Raw genomic sequence first — 15,765 nt, forward strand, 5'->3', positions numbered from 1 at the left:
CTGTTCAGTGCCTTTTTGCATCTCTTACACGAGAAAATTCGAACACTAAATATCATTAAAAAGATATGTTTGTTACAATTCACTTCAAATGTATTGTCTTGTGTGTCATAGTTTATTTTAGTGTTGTGTTAATCTAAAATCCTCTGTTTCTGACAGAGGATGAGACTAAAGGAGACACAACAATTCAGTCTGCCTTTTCCCATAAACTTCACTCATTTTCTTCTTCCTCATAATTGAGATTTAATCCTCCTTTGTCAACGGGTGAATAATGACAACATTATAAATATAAATTTTATCAACTTGAAAGTGCAAGAAGAGGCATATACATGCTGTGAATGTGCTTTGGCCTGTCCTGACAGAAATCAAATGCCTACAGGATTTTGCTTGGTGTCTTCAACTCCCATGAAAAGAAACTCAAGCTGTTGGGACCGCTGGAAAGATCCAGTTTGTAGCTTCCTTATGTCTATACCCAGCTCCTGTTCTTTCTCCAGGCCATCATGGCTCAGCTGCCCCAGGAAGAGAAGGCAAAGATTGCTGAGCAGGTGGAGATATTCCACCAAGAGAAGAGCAAGCTGGATGCGGAGGTGGCCAAGTGGGATGACAGTGGCAATGACATCATTGTGCTGGCCAAGCAGATGTGCATGATTATGATGGAAATGACAGATTTCACCAGGTAAGGACAAAATAACCCAGAGAGGAGCTCAGATGTGCCACATCTTCCCTTTCCTGCTTGATTTGGATCCTTTTGAGATGATTTGCTGTGGTTTTGGGGATGCAAAGCCAAGGAGCGCTGATCTCATGCACCGCCCTGAGTGCTTGTCCACATGGGATTAATCACATGAAGTTTTTGTGCGATTTGCAAGTCTCTTTTATTTGCAGATCGTTTTGTATTTCAGCAGCAAAGTTAGTCTGTGACCTTACAGACGCTCAGTGACATTTCACTTAGTACCCATCCAAGTGCATGTGCCTCTCTGAACTTTCAGCATTTCAGCACAATTTGTGTCAATCAAAAATAATGGCAAAACTATTTATATCACTTGAACACTGAACTACCTTCCAAAAAAATCCCAAATGAAATGAAACTGGTTTGATCTAATGCTTCATGGGAGTCTGTCAGTAATGATTTTTTTTTTTTGCTTTCATTTTTTTGTCTATTGATGTCTTGTTCTTCTCTAATTGCAGAGCATCCAAAGGCCATTCATTAATGATACAATGTAAACAGAATTACTGTCTTTAACTATGGTCATATTGTTAATCACACCAGGGAGAATGGTTTACAAGATCCTGTAATTTCAGATCACCGTAGTAAATTAAATTTTGTTCAGTGTTTATTTTTTAAAGTGGGTTCAAAAGTTTAAATGGTATTTATCAAAATGCGATTGCACAGAACAGGACAAAAATCTTCCTGGTTTTCTTCAGGATTAAAGTCAGACATCCATTTCTTCATCTCTTTTTGTTGCCCCATCCCTGGAAATGTTCAAGGCCAGTTGGTTTGGGCTTGCAGCAACCTGGGATAGTGGCAGGGGGTGGAACTGGGTGGAGAGGATATTCTACACAATTCTGTGTTACTCTTGTGCTTGTATTGTCTTGGTATTTCTGATCCTTCTGCCAGCAATAAACACAGTGAAATCTGCAGACAGTGTCATTGTATCATGGAAGGACAAAAGGATGGCCTAAAGCAAAGCCCAGAATATGCACAGTTTCTGAAACCTCCTGGAACAGCCTTTGATATACTGAACATGAAATTAAAAGTTTTATAATTATGTTTTCTAGCATCAAAAGGACAAAACTAATTTGAGAATGAGATAAAAACTACTGACACATTTGAAGTAAATTAAAAGAAAAAATCAAAGTTCACCTTTGTCTGCATCAGATTCAATGACAAGTTGTTTAATATATTCCATTAAAACAGAAACAAGCCCTTCACACATTTTTGGTTGGCTCTAACCTCAGCAGTGTTAGAATAGAATAATTTTTCAAATGCATGGTGTTCGTGACGGTCTGAGCTGCTCATGTAATTAATGTAGAAGCACACGAGGTCACCAAGAAGTATTTTTGCTGCAGTTTAAGTTCACCACAAGTGGGATACTTGTATTTCATCTGTTTAAGGTGGTAATCAAAGCCTGGAAAGAAGATTAAAGTAGAAATATGTTTCAGCATGTTATCCTTGCCATTACAGATTTTTAAAAAATCCAAAAATAATGCAATGTTGTGCTTAGAAAAAATGCCTTCTGATTAACTTAAAAAATGTACAATCATATTGTCATTTTCCACATTTAAAAAAATGGGAAATGAACTCACTTCCAGCTGAGACTTTCTCAGGAGCAGCAGCAATTTTATTGGTACAAGCAGGATTAAAGTTTTGAGTCTGAGGCAAACTCAGGAAAGTCTGAGGAGACCATTTTCATTAATGCATTTTGATAGCTTTAATGACTGAAGTCAGAATTTTGTGCATCAGCTTAAAAATACAGTGAGAGATCGGGCCTAAAACTTATTATACATGTTTTAAGTGTAACATTCAAGTGTGTAAAATAATGATTATGCTTCTCCTGTCTATTTTCCAACAAAAAATCTACTAAAAAAAGACTTTCTAAAAAGTCACATTCTTTCCCTAGACACGATGGACTGAACATTTAGCACTGGCTTGGGAATCACATGATTTTGAGATAGTTGTGTATTCCAGGAACAACATTGGCTTAATGAGCACTTAAAAATGCATGTACTATTAAGTACAGCTCATGTGCTTGAAGGCATCATCGGACTAAATTGCCAGTGAGGCATTTTGTACGGGAGAGGAAATACAGCAGACAGATTTCTTAATTAAGCTGTACTATAAAGTACTTAAAAGGCAAAATTGTCATAAATTAAGAAGACATTTGTGTTACTATTTTAAAATCGAGCACTCAACAGGGTCACTAAAACTGTTGCTTTTCATGATTGATTGAGACTGTGGGTAATTGTCTTGTGTTTCACAGAGGGAAAGGCCCCCTGAAGAACACATCCGATGTCATTAATGCAGCCAAGAAGATTGCAGAGGCAGGATCCAGGATGGACAAATTGGCACGGGCAGTAGCTGATCAGGTAGCCCCAAAATGAGCTGAAATCCTCTATGGATGAGTGGCCTTTTGCAGGAAAAGTCTGTCTTACGAGAAAATTCCCTGTTGAGAGTCTGGATCCTGATCTTCCTGTTGGATAGAAGTTGGTTCTCCTAGACCCATCAGCATTTTGCAGAACAGGAAAGTCATAAATGAGTCTCTCCAAAGCTCAGAAATGCCTGACTTGTTCCCCAGCCTCACTTCTGGGCCTGTTAGAATTAGACAGAGACTCTTTCAGGTTGGAAAAGACCTGTGAGGTCATCACATCCAAAATGTATTTGCTGTTAAAAAAGCAGCAGGGATTTGGATGCTCCATTCCCTTTGCCAACTGCCAAGGAAACCTTAGATCCTTTTTGTCTCATTCTTCCGGCAATTTTCCCTTGATTTGGCACTTTATTCCTTCAAGGTCCTCTGACTCCCTGTTTTCTGGTTTCTCAGTGTATTGTGCATGTGGTGGGGTCTGTGTCCTCACTTCCTTTACCAAATGTGTGTCACAGCTGGACAGATGACCTTGCTGTATATGTGTTTTCAGATTGGATTATCTGTTCATCTGGAGAGCAAGAGCAGGTATCAAATTAAAAGTCAACGGTCAAATTTCAAATCCAGGTCCTACCTAGCTACTTTTAGATTCAGTCAAATTAAATTTCATTTTATTTCCCGTTTGTAAATTTCCTATTGTTTCTTTCATTTGTCATCAAGAGAAAATTTGCTGGAACTGATCAGTTCCTTGCCTCAAGTGTTTCTCTTCAAATTAAGAAGTCATTTTCTTATTCAAGTAAGAGTGTGATAGTGGCAGTGCCACTGCCAGAGTGGCAAGAACCCCAAAGCTGCCCATTTTCCTGTAACCTCAGAAGTGTTTAGTTCAGGTCTTTGTCAGCAGCAGCAAGCACTTTTGCTGTAGTTAACCCATTCCAGTCCTTCAAATATAGCATCTGTTCATTTTAACACAAGAAAGAAGAAATCCATCTGTCAGCTGATGAAACTCCTAGTCTGCAGTATTTGCAGAGGTGGAATATTTTAAAGAAAGAAACAGAAGGAGAGTATTTATGCTTAGAGTGCCTTGACTTGAGTCACATTTTACATTTCAGAGGACTGTAACCCTAATAATAAAAAGTGAAATTATTTTGAGAATGAAGTATTTGTTTTAATGCTTGCACTTTAATGATATTTCACGGAACTCTGGAGACCCTCATGCAGTATGAACTTTCTGTGGACAGTTACATTTGTAATTATTGCTCCAATAGAGAGCCCTTGCACTTTTTTCACTCCAAGGTATTTATATTTAAAGCCTTTACAGCTCTGAAGAGGTACTGCTTTACATCAATTCCTTTCAGTTCATAGATTTCAAGAACTGAGTAATTCTTTTTGTATTAAATTGGCACCAGTAGGGAGGTGTTTTAGGGATTAATGCCTGAAAGGTGTGGCAACTGTCTGAGGAAGAGAGGCTCTGTAGCAGCCACAGTGAAACTCCAGCTTTGTTTATTATTAGTTTTAAAGGGTGAGAAAAAAACCCAAGTGACTCCATTTGGGGTTATAGACAACAATATATCCAACTACTTCAGCATGAACACATTCCTTGCCAACATTAGCTGCTGGGGCCAGAGCAGTGATCTCAAGGTAGGAGCTGTGATGTTGTTGACTCATGTGCATTTAATTCTATCAGTTTTTCTTGAAATGTTCTGATAATATCTTTTTTTTTTTTTTTTCAATTGAGCATAAACTCTGTAAGGTAATAAAAAGGCTTATTTGAAATAATTGTTCCCCAATTTATGCAGGGCTATTGTCAGCCAGACTTTGCTGGGTAGCCCCAAAGAGCATTTATGGGAGACATGCTGTTAGCAGTAGACCCTTTTAGCCCTGTTTCATCAGAGTGAATTACTGAGGTCTGTTCTCCTGAGGCAAGACTTTGAATATTAACTACAAGGCTGTTGTTTGTTATGCTGTTGATATTGTGAGGGATGATGCAGTTTCTATTAACAGTCCCAGAGTCTATGAATAAATTGTACTGGGGCCCTTTCTAGTTCTGTTGGTTATGAAACCCTCACAGCATCCAGCACACTCGACCTAATCTCATCCTCTGAACGTCTGCACGAGTGCCAGGGGAGCTGCCAGGCAGACAAGGGTTGGCCTTAGGGTGGGGGTAACCACTCAGAACTGTGTTTATCTGGACATTAATGGGTCCATGTTTGATGTTAACTTGTTCAACAGGCAGCCTGGAGTTTCAAGTTAAACCTGGTCTTTTGGCTGCTCAGTACAATTCCATAAATGAATGCAGAGTGTAATTTAAAATTATTATTTTCATAATGCTGATAAAGTGGTTTCTCATTTTTCATAAAGGTGGAGTGCATCTTTAGGTTGCAATTCAGAAATCTTGAGTTAAATGAAAGGCAGAATTTGAGTTTTCACATTTTATCTAGTACCTCATGTAAAGACAAAGTGGAGCAGATCCACCTAATGCACATACACTGCCACTATCTGACTACTGTCTAATCTCATGAACTCAGCTCCATGTAACCAGCATTTGTGTTGTCTGCAGTGCCCAGACTCAGCCTGCAAGCAGGATCTGCTGGCCTACCTGCAGCGCATTGCCCTGTACTGCCACCAGCTCAATATCTGCAGCAAAGTGAAGGCAGAAGTTCAGAACCTGGGAGGAGAACTCATTGTGTCAGGGGTAAGCTGGGATTTGTGTTTAGCCATTTATTTCCCATGTAGCACTTGAAAGGGAGCATTTTTGATTTCAATAATGTACAAAACAAAAACCCACTGATTCATAAGCAAGGTTGTTTTTTTGGTTTGTTTTTTTTTTTTTTTTTCTTTTTTATTCTATCACCATTATTCCAGGCCTTACAGTAACTTCTGTAGAACAATTTGATTTTCCAATTACCCTTTGTTTATACTAACCTTGTAGAATCTTCATTCTTCCAAAAGAAAAGTAATTTCATAGCTTAGAAAGTCATTGCCAAGCGGTGAATATTATAATTATTTGGAGCTTTTGTATATTTGCTCATTATAAATCTTCTTTCCTTTGTTACTACTGGTAATTTCCTTCCTCTGTGCAGAAGCCAGCTCTGTATGAAGTGCATATTGTTAAGATGGTGATGACTAATGGGATTCATTCACTCAGGTTCCAATGCACACTAGATTTAGCAAAAGACTCTGGAAGGCCAGCAAAATATTTAAAATTTTGATGTATATGCTGTTGTCAAGTACTATTGCAAGCACAGTGATTATGTACCCTAATACCACCCAGTTACTTCAGTTATTTTCCATGCACACTGCAAACTTCTTACACACAACCTTTTGTAGAAACAAAGACAGGCACCAGTAATATTATAAGCAATGAGATTTTACATTCTAATTTTTTTTTCCTTCTCCTGTGTTGGCCTTTAAGCCTCTGGGAGTATGCTGAAACGAAGAAGCAGCAATGACTGCTCTTTGTGATTTTTTTTGTTTTTCACACTAGTTTAGCCCCATGACACCTTTATTATCCTCTAACTCAAGTACAGACCATTTGTGTGTAAATTTGTAACATATCCACTCTCCTGAGTGTTTCCAAAATGACAGGGGTTTGTGAGACCCAAGATGCTCAAAACAAATTGTTTCCAAATCTGATTTTGGAAAAGCACCCTTCCATTGTTTAAGCCCAATCAAGTATGAAGATTATTAGGACAAACTTGTGCCCTTCATTTCATCCATGAGATTCCCCAGTGGCATCACTGGCCTTCCTCAAACATATCAGAAGTCACAGAAAGTGTTCTCAGTCACATAACATGTTTATTTATTTTTTTTTTTTTTTTGCAAAGCACTATGGAAGGTCTTAAACATTTGCCAGGCTTTCTTGGATCAGGCATTCTGAAGTCATATACACAATCCTAAAAGGAGCTGCTTAAAGGCTCCTGTATCTGTCCTGCAATTGGTCTTCACTTCTTGACGTATGTACGTATGTAATTTTAATACCTTGATCTTCCCACAGCAATGAAAAGATCCTCTTCCCTTCTCCTGACACCAGTGGCTGATCTGTCCTTGTATCACTGACAGCTGTGCTGCACTGTAATTGCAATGATCCTTTCTTACCTCCTGCCATCTGGGTCCAGCCTTTCATACCCATCCAGTTGTCATGTTCATCTCTCTAAAACAATTCCCCGAATCAGTGCTTCTCCTGGCTTGGCTTTTGTGGTTGTGTGTGTTTCTTTTTTCGAGTCTCTTTATTCAGTGTTTGTGGATGCTGAATAAGCCATTGTGAACCTTGCGCATCTCCTTGTTTCTGGAACATCCCCATCCGTTGTGGAACTATAAGTGGCCAAACTGCTTGAGTTCATCATTCCAGTCTGGCATTGTTGGCACCCGCTGCTTCCCAGGCTCCATCACCATTGTGTTTCTGTTTGGTGGGGTTTTCACAGTCAGTCTCAAAGGCAAAATGAGCTCCAACCACGGAAATTATTTGGGTCTGTTCCAAAGATTCGGTAAAACTGACCTACAGAAAATTTGAAGATTGCCCAGCCTGCTTCTTCTGCTGGTGCTCTGAGCAGGAGGAGGTATAGTGAGTTGAACTCCTGTGCATCCCTTTGTGAGAGCATTATCTTGTGATCTGACATGGCCCAGTCACTGCAGAGCTTTCCTGGCAGTGTTTTCTGAGCTGTTGATCTTCAGGGTGCTGGGTACTGTATGCTCCTTTGCTATCCAGAGGTCTGGTATCCAAGTGCACATCCACATCTGCTTGTCTACTTGCTGCTTCTGCTTCCATCTTCTTCTTCATTCTCTCTTGGATAGCCAATTACAAATAAACAGTATTTTATTTATACTAAAATGAAATACCATTATTTGGCAACTTGCATACAGTACAATGTTAGAAGTATCATAGAAATCCAGAACTCAAGCTTCACAACCTAGGACTACAGAAGTAAGTTTCTGTGATTGTGCTATATTTAAACGTTTTCATGTAAATATCAAGCACCATGACAATTATTACAATACTGTAATTTACTACTGTGTTTACAAAGAGCCACGAGACAGTTGAGATTGATCCAAAAGATGATTTCAGAACTATTATGGGGAGTAGGATCTCTGCCTGAATTGTTCATTATTAAGAATATTAATCAATATTTATAAATTAAATGAATGTATGCATATGTATGTTTGAATCTTTGTGTGGGTGTATGCATATTTATATATAAAGGAAATAGACATAAAACCAATTAAAAGCTAAAAGACAGATGAAAGCCACCCCACAGTTCTTACAGTTTTGTTAGAGAAAAATATGTTGCAACAACTTCAAAACTAGTGTGTACATAACATTTAATGTGCCTTATGTCTTTTGATGAAACTTCTATTTCATTTTTTTCCCCCAAGATTCAGTAGTTCAGTGTGGTTTACCTCCGAAAATATGCATAAAGCTGATCTTGTTTGCTTTTTTCCTCTATAGATTGGTATGATTCTAGCATAGCATATGAAGGGTCCTTTTTGGCATCAGTGACTTTGCTGCAAATAGGAAAACAGATCAAAAAGTAAGAAAATGTCACAGTCCTGAAGTGAAAATTATTTCAGTAAAGAACCCACTGTTGTTTTTCCCGTTCTTTCTCCCATTCCTTTTCCCCTCCACTCTTTATTCTCTGATCTTTCCCATCAGACTCCCTTCATGAAGATAGCAAAATTATTTTTGCCAGTTAAGACCTGGCAATTGGGAGTTACGACACATCAGCTAATTCCTCATTAATATTAAGAGGGCAAGGACAATTTCCATGTTTGACTTGGCCCTTTATGTTCCAAGGTGGGACTCTTAGTTCCTGGTTCCAATGGGGTCTTAAAAAGAACAATAAGGAAAAAACTCTGATACCAGTTTTTCAGTGAGGAGCCCTGGAAACCCAAAAAAGATTGCAGGGAAATAAATAAGCAAAAATGGTGAGGAGGATAGATAAAAGCCAAAAGAAATCAGTATCAAAAATTGCAAAATGTTTGAAAAATATTTCTGACTGTGTACGTGATAGCCTTGTTCCTTATAAAACTCTCTTTGACCTTGGTCCATAAACAGATATACATTTCTGTAATTTTAGATTTCAATATTCAATTTCTAGTTCCCCTGTGAGAACAAACAACCTCCTTTAATTAAATTATAGAGTAAAAGCACTTCAAAATAATTTGCTTTGTCTCTTGCTTTGGTTTATTTAGGTAATGCATATTTGCTTCATAATCACTTGCAGTATTGTATTGGAATGAATCCTCTGAGGTGCTGAGAGTACCCTGCTCTCATTGAAGTAAATCCCATTTACATATCCTTAGCTCTTGCTGATGGCCTTGCCTTTCTGTGGGAGCTACTTTTGTTCAGTGGAGTTGCTTTTAATGATGTTTCTTATTTGGATAAAAAAAACAATCTGACTAATAACTCTAGGGGTGCTTTATTCTTCTAGCATTCCTGTCTGTCTCTTGTTAGCAAGAGAATTACAATAAAACAAATCCATATATTCATTTCCTATTCTAGAATAAATATCCACTTGTTCTGTTTACTGCTGCTCAGAAGCTGATCAACTCATTTACCTACTATCCATTTAGGCTGTGAGCTTGTATTTTTTAAAGTTCTTGTTTATGTTAGTAGATTCGCCACAGTTTTTCCTGTAGGATTAGACTGAACAGAATTTAACAAAATCCCTTATCCAAGGCATCTCCTTATCATGTTCAGGTATGATTTAGAGCCCTACAGATAAAATCAGCTGTATTATCAGAAAATTTGCCAGATTCTTAAACTTCTGAACCAGGCGGATATGCAGCATCGTACAAAGTAGCAGCCACGTGCCTTTGAACACTGTCCAAAAGTGTGGGATCAATAGCTAAAGCACACTCCATACACTTTACCTGCATCCAGTTCCCAGGTATTTTCCAAGTCCTGTTTATCTTAACCTAATAGGCTCAACTGTGATACCCAGAGAAGGATTCCTATATTCTGTTGAAGATACAAGACAGTGTAGTTGAGACTGTGAGTTTATCAAGGAGTTCTTGCCTGGTGTATTGAAATGAGGAGTTTAGCATGAGCAGGAAGGTGAAAGGGCTGGAGCTACCCTGTTAATTTTGGGTAGGACATGATGAAAATGGACATAACACCCGGACTGGGAGAGTGGATACATAAAAGTATGAACACATGCAGATATACTACAAAATAATTATGTGTTTATTTGTGATCAGTGGTAAGAGTAAGGTAACCAGGAAGAGCCAGTCCTCATCAAATATGAATGAGCCTCATTGTTTATCAGAGAACAACAGTGAGCATCCAGCAGTTATTTCAGATGAGCTCACCAGTGGTTTCCCTGTCATTTCTGCCTATGGATCTTACATCTAATAAAAATGGCTTCAGTGTCCTACTTTCCTTTTAATTAAAGCTGAATCACTCTAAACTACCTCATACTGTAAAAGCAAGTTGGTATCATGTGGGCAGTAAAGCATCAAGTTATGATCTATTAATTCTTTGGACTCAAAGAAAAATCAGGTCATTTGAAGTTCACCTGCTATTAAAAATGAGCAAGTTCCATTGAATTTGGATTAAGAGCAGTTACTTAAGAGCCACTGATGGGGTGTTTCATTTCCCTGAAACAGACAGTCTTTCTGGGTAGTTTTTCTTTGTTTTAGAGTTGGCAGTCAGAGAGAACCTTTGCATTTTAAATGCTTAAGAGAATGGGAGAAGTGTTGATTTGGAGTTTGGTAAATAGAGCAATTTCATCCTCCTGGACCAAGCAATAATTGTGGATTATGTGAAAGAAAAGTACCTGAAGGGAGAGTTGCTAAACTGACAAAACTCTTGAGTTCCTTCTCGTCAAGATTCTCAGGAGTGCAAAAAGGTTACTCAGCTAGCAACAAACTGAGTTTTGCTATAAATTTATAGCAGCAATGGGGTTGCTGGCTCACATATCCTTGTCTCTAAACTGTAGAGAAGAGGATAAGGAGTTGGCTGCATGGTCACACTCAAAGAGCTGTAGTGAAGGGCTCTGTCCAAGTGGACACCAGGGATGAGTGTGCTCCTCAGGGCTTGGTGGTGGGACTGGCACTGTTTAACGTCTTTGTCACCGACATGGACTGTGGGATCAAGAGCACCCTCAGCAAGTTTTGTGAAAACACCAGGCTGTGTGGTGCCACTGGCACTCTGGAGGGGGAGGCATGTCATCCAGAGGGTCCTGGACAGGTTTGGAGAGGTGGGTAAGGACCCTCGTGAAGCTCAGCAAGGCCAAGTGCAGGGTCCTGCATCTGGGTCAGTGCAATCCCTGACACAAACACGGGCTGGGAGGGGAATGGGCTGAGAGCAGACCTGAGAAGAAGAGCTTTGGGGTGTTGGTTGATGAAAAGCTCCACATGACCCAGCAATGTGCCCTGGCAGCCCCGAAAGCACACATTGCCTGAGCTGCATCCAAAGCAGCATGGGCAGCAGGGGAGGGAGGGAGGGACGGGATTCTCCCCATCTCCCAGGCCACCAGCCACAGTGAGAGAGAACACAGTTTTAAACTGTGCCAGAGGAGGGTCAGGGTGGACATTAGGAGGGATTTCTTCACAGAAAGGGTGATTAGATGTTGGAATGGGCTGCCCAGGGAGGTGGTGGAGTCGCAGTCCCTGGAGGTGTTAAAGGAAAGACTGGACAAGGCACTCAGTGCCATGGTGGTGCTGGGTCATAGGATGGACTCGGTGAGCTCAGAGGTCTTTTCCAACCTTGTTGATCCTGTGATTCTGTGAAAGCAGAGGGTGAAGAACAGCACTTAGGAAATAACAAGGAAGTAAGCCAAAGAAATAGGAGATATGAAATGTTCAGGGGAAGAAAGCCAAACCAAAAGCAAGATAGGAGTATGAAATCAAAGAATTGCAGTGTTGGGAAAGGACTGAGATGTAGTCAGGACTATAGTTAATTGAACTCCACAATAATCTCTACTTTCCTAATGTAAAAAGCAGGGAGAGAAAATAAAAAATTCAGGGTCTTTACTTTGACATTGTGAAAAGAAAACTTCCAGGACAGTAAGGCTGGGGCTGGCTTGTGAAAGCAAAACCTTGATTTACACTGTATATTCAAGTAGCTCATGTCTGCTTTGGGAGACATTAAAGACACAAAACATACAGAAAGGTGTTTTAGCTGGACAGTTTGTGTTGGAGATATATTGAAGTAACCTCTGCATAAGTGTTTGAATGTATGCAGATATATGGATACGTGTGGGGGTGAAATACAGCCATAGTAACTGTACTCAGTTCCAAAATATATGACTATGTGAAGCATATATACTTAAACAGGTTTGGGTAAACCTTTATCTGGAACAAATTTGTTTGAACTAACTAATTTAGGAGCCTCCAAATCCTGCTGGCACAGAATGTCCCTCAGTACAGTGTCCATGAAGGGACTAGCTGATGATGTGGTAACAAAAAATTTACCCTCTTGACACTGAGTCAATTTACTGCTCCAAAAGGACAAAGGCACCAGTGAGTTATGAAGGTTAATCAAAATGAGTGCTGATAAAATCCCTCATGGTCATATATTCATTATATATGATGCATTTTACGGAAGCTCTGTCTTAGGGCTTTCTCAAAGTAAAACAGTGAAGAATTCCTAATTATCCTACGAAACATCTTAAAGATGGTTACATAAAAAAGAGGCATAAATAGATGTACCTGTAGTGGTATTAAGCTGTTTGCTATACCTCTCCCAAATATCTGGCAATAGTAGGAATTTAGTTCTTTATATGTAGCTTACCTATTGCATCCCATTAAAGGGGGCATGGACCAGGAGCTCAGAGACTTTATGCAGCTGGCTTCTTTGGAGGATTCAAGCCTGGAGCAGACAGTGTAGCAGCTGAGAAGATCTAACGTTGGTAATCAACTCATTTCGAGTTAAAAGTTATACAAGAGTCCTCCAGAGGCATCTTTTAAGTAACATTTGTGCAGTGTTTTGATTCAGCCAAGTGAAAGATCCTGCAGAATCTTTTTCCTGTGTCAGGGAGTTCACAAGGTTGGATATAAAAGGTGCGGGATTGGATGATAATGCATACCCTGAGCTTTGGGCATCAGGGGGATCTTAACTGTGATCCACAGAAAAAACTGTGCAGAAGCCTCTGGAAAGGTTAATTTATTTTCATTGGTGTATGGCTTTTCCTTCGAAGAAGGTGGATGGTGGCAGACAGAGTTTATGTAAGGAAAAGCAGATGAACAAAGCTCAAGACACAACTGAAAGATCCAGCAAGAAATTATTTTTGTGCAATAATAGTGGTTCTTTTGAAGCTCCATTTTTTTTTATATAAAGCTATTCTTAGGACCAAGAAAATGCCTCATTTTATATGAATGCATGTGTAAACACACATAAATATGAAACGATATATCCTGCATAAATGGAAAGATGCTATCTAGAATTTAATTTGCAAAGAAAATTACAATGCACTTGTCTTCATTAGAATATATTCATGGAGATAAGAAGCACACACACCACCTATATGTCTGCATTGAGTAGGATTAAATTTAGACAGGTCAGACTTTTATCCTTATTAAGAAGCATTTTGGCTCCAAGGAACATGCTCTTCTGCTTTATCAAGTGACTAATATTAATGCATTTGTGAAGATTATATTTATTGAAATTTCTCATTAGAACAATTTTCTGCAACGGAAAGCATTTCCGAATAGCAAAGAATATTAAGCCATATAATTCCTTGAAAAGAATGCAAAATGTTACAGGTTCAAGATTGAGACTTGGAACAAATATGACCATAGAAAAAGGTTAGAGAATTGAAGGAAATACTATTGTATGTGCTTCATTACATACTGCATTTGCTTTAAAAATAGTAGGCACTCAAAAATTCAAAGCTCTCCTGCTACAGTAGTTACAGCTTCACTTAAGCCTGTTTTCCTATTCCAGGCCATGCTGAATGAGCTGGAAAGAAAATGGGAATATAATGGCTTTGTGATACACAAATTACACCAGCCCTGCAATAAATAGCAGAGCTTAAAGACCATTCTAACACACCCTAAGATATGGTCCCAAAGGGTTATTTCTGTAAGAATTACTACAAAGAAAGAGAGGACTTTGGTGCTATCACTTGTTTTTTCTGTCTTACTGCCTTTAAAATAGATGATTTGGGACTAAGTGTCACCATTTTGTATTAAATAAAAATTCCTTTCCCCTGGGGCATTTCAGTTTGCTTCCCTAATGCACAGCATAGATTGCTAATAGGTTCATCCCAAAGCCATAAGTGAAAATGAGGTTTGTTTCTTTCACATGGAATTACGGGGACTGAATTTCCATAATGACAGATTTAACCCACAATAGGAGATTTTGGATTGTGTTTCTTGTACAGAAGTACATCGTGTTGCTCTTGAAATTATTTAATTCCATGAGTTGGAAAGTGGTGGCACTAGATCCCACTTCTAAAAGTACTATCAGATATTAAAAAAATAGCAACTAAAGTTCAGACTCATCAGTTACTTTGACTGTAATTGTATTTCTTGACAACCAGAGTTTCAGACGAGTAGTACACACACAGAACTATTCACAGACAAGAAGATGTGCCCTCAAGGGAAAACATCAGCAGGTTTTTCCAGCCTGAGCAAGATCAACTGCAAATACTGAACAACAAAGTTTTTAATAAAGCTTATAACAAAGTTTTTTAATAAAATCCACAAAAGAGATGAGTGTCTGTTAATGGAGGGAGGTCATCATGACCTTTAGGAAGAGAGCTAACTGAGTGAGGAAGGTAAAAAGTAGCCTTCTATCTTTTACCTCTGAAACATTTTCTTCCACACTTGGGACATATTATTATTATTATTATTATTAAAATTATTGTTTATATAGCTCATAGAATCAAAGGATGAATAGTTCTGTTATCACATCTAATCTTACATGACTGATAAGCAGCTGCTTCAACAAAAAGAGTTTGTTTTGTATAATGTGATTAAGACATTGATATGAGGTCAAAGTAAAAAGCTATCCAATATCAGAAAAATCAATCCAAACCTCTTACTGTTAGATATTCTCAAAAGCTTTCTTTTGTTCTTTCTGATTCTGACTAATACATGATCAAAACCTTGTGAACTGGGTTACCAGGTAGATAATAGTATGTCTAGAAAGTGAGGTGAAGTATACAAGTAATGTGTCCTAAATCTCATCAAAAATCAAATTAGAATTCTGTAAAACTGGATTAGAGCATCCATAGCTGAGCCAAAAGACTGCAGAAACATTTTCATCCCCTTTTTATACCTGCATCTGGGTTCAACATTTCCATTGTCAAGAAGTTCAAGAAGTTACAGCTTTACTCAGTGTCAGGTAGGATGTTTTGTATTTCATCATTCCCTAACTATGACAGATAATGTACAAAAAGAATTTTCCCACTTATCCATCATGCTGATACCCTACAACAGCTGGCCTCTTTGGGTCAGAGGTGTGTCTGTGTTAAGATCTCAGACTTTTATGATATGTATCACTTTGGCATTTTTACATGGCCTTGTCCAGCTCTCGTTTCAGTTCCTTACAATCCATCCTTTTTTGCCTTCTGTGTCTGTACCAGTCTGGGTAATGCTTCTGCCTGGTGGCTTCTCTGTGCTCCAACTTCACAGACAGCACCCAGAGGTACCTGTGTGGTGCCTGCCTTTCCCACCATGTGTTCATCCTTGTGAGCAATAAAGAAAACACTTTTTTTTTGTTTTTTTCATCAGATCTTTGAGATCAAAC

General features: G+C 38.8%; 1 protein-coding gene across 5 annotated transcripts in view; it reads left to right on the forward strand.

The window, feature by feature from the left end:
- The window catches only part of CTNNA2 (catenin alpha 2), a 403,809-nt gene that overhangs the window by 370,107 nt on the left and 17,937 nt on the right, over positions 1 to 15,765 (forward strand). For 4 of the 5 annotated variants that reach the window (XM_062493295.1, XM_062493296.1, XM_062493297.1 and 1 more), the window contains 3 exons: positions 492 to 673; positions 2,976 to 3,081; positions 5,632 to 5,766. In XM_062493295.1, the coding sequence (XP_062349279.1) occupies positions 492 to 673; positions 2,976 to 3,081; positions 5,632 to 5,766 (423 nt within the window). The remainder of the gene's footprint in view (positions 1 to 491; positions 674 to 2,975; positions 3,082 to 5,631; positions 5,767 to 15,765) is intronic. The other variant, XM_062493298.1, reaches the window with a different exon arrangement.

Source organism: Cinclus cinclus, chromosome 5 (assembly GCF_963662255.1).
Source record: "Cinclus cinclus chromosome 5, bCinCin1.1, whole genome shotgun sequence".
Classification (NCBI taxonomy): domain Eukaryota; kingdom Metazoa; phylum Chordata; class Aves; order Passeriformes; family Cinclidae; genus Cinclus; species Cinclus cinclus.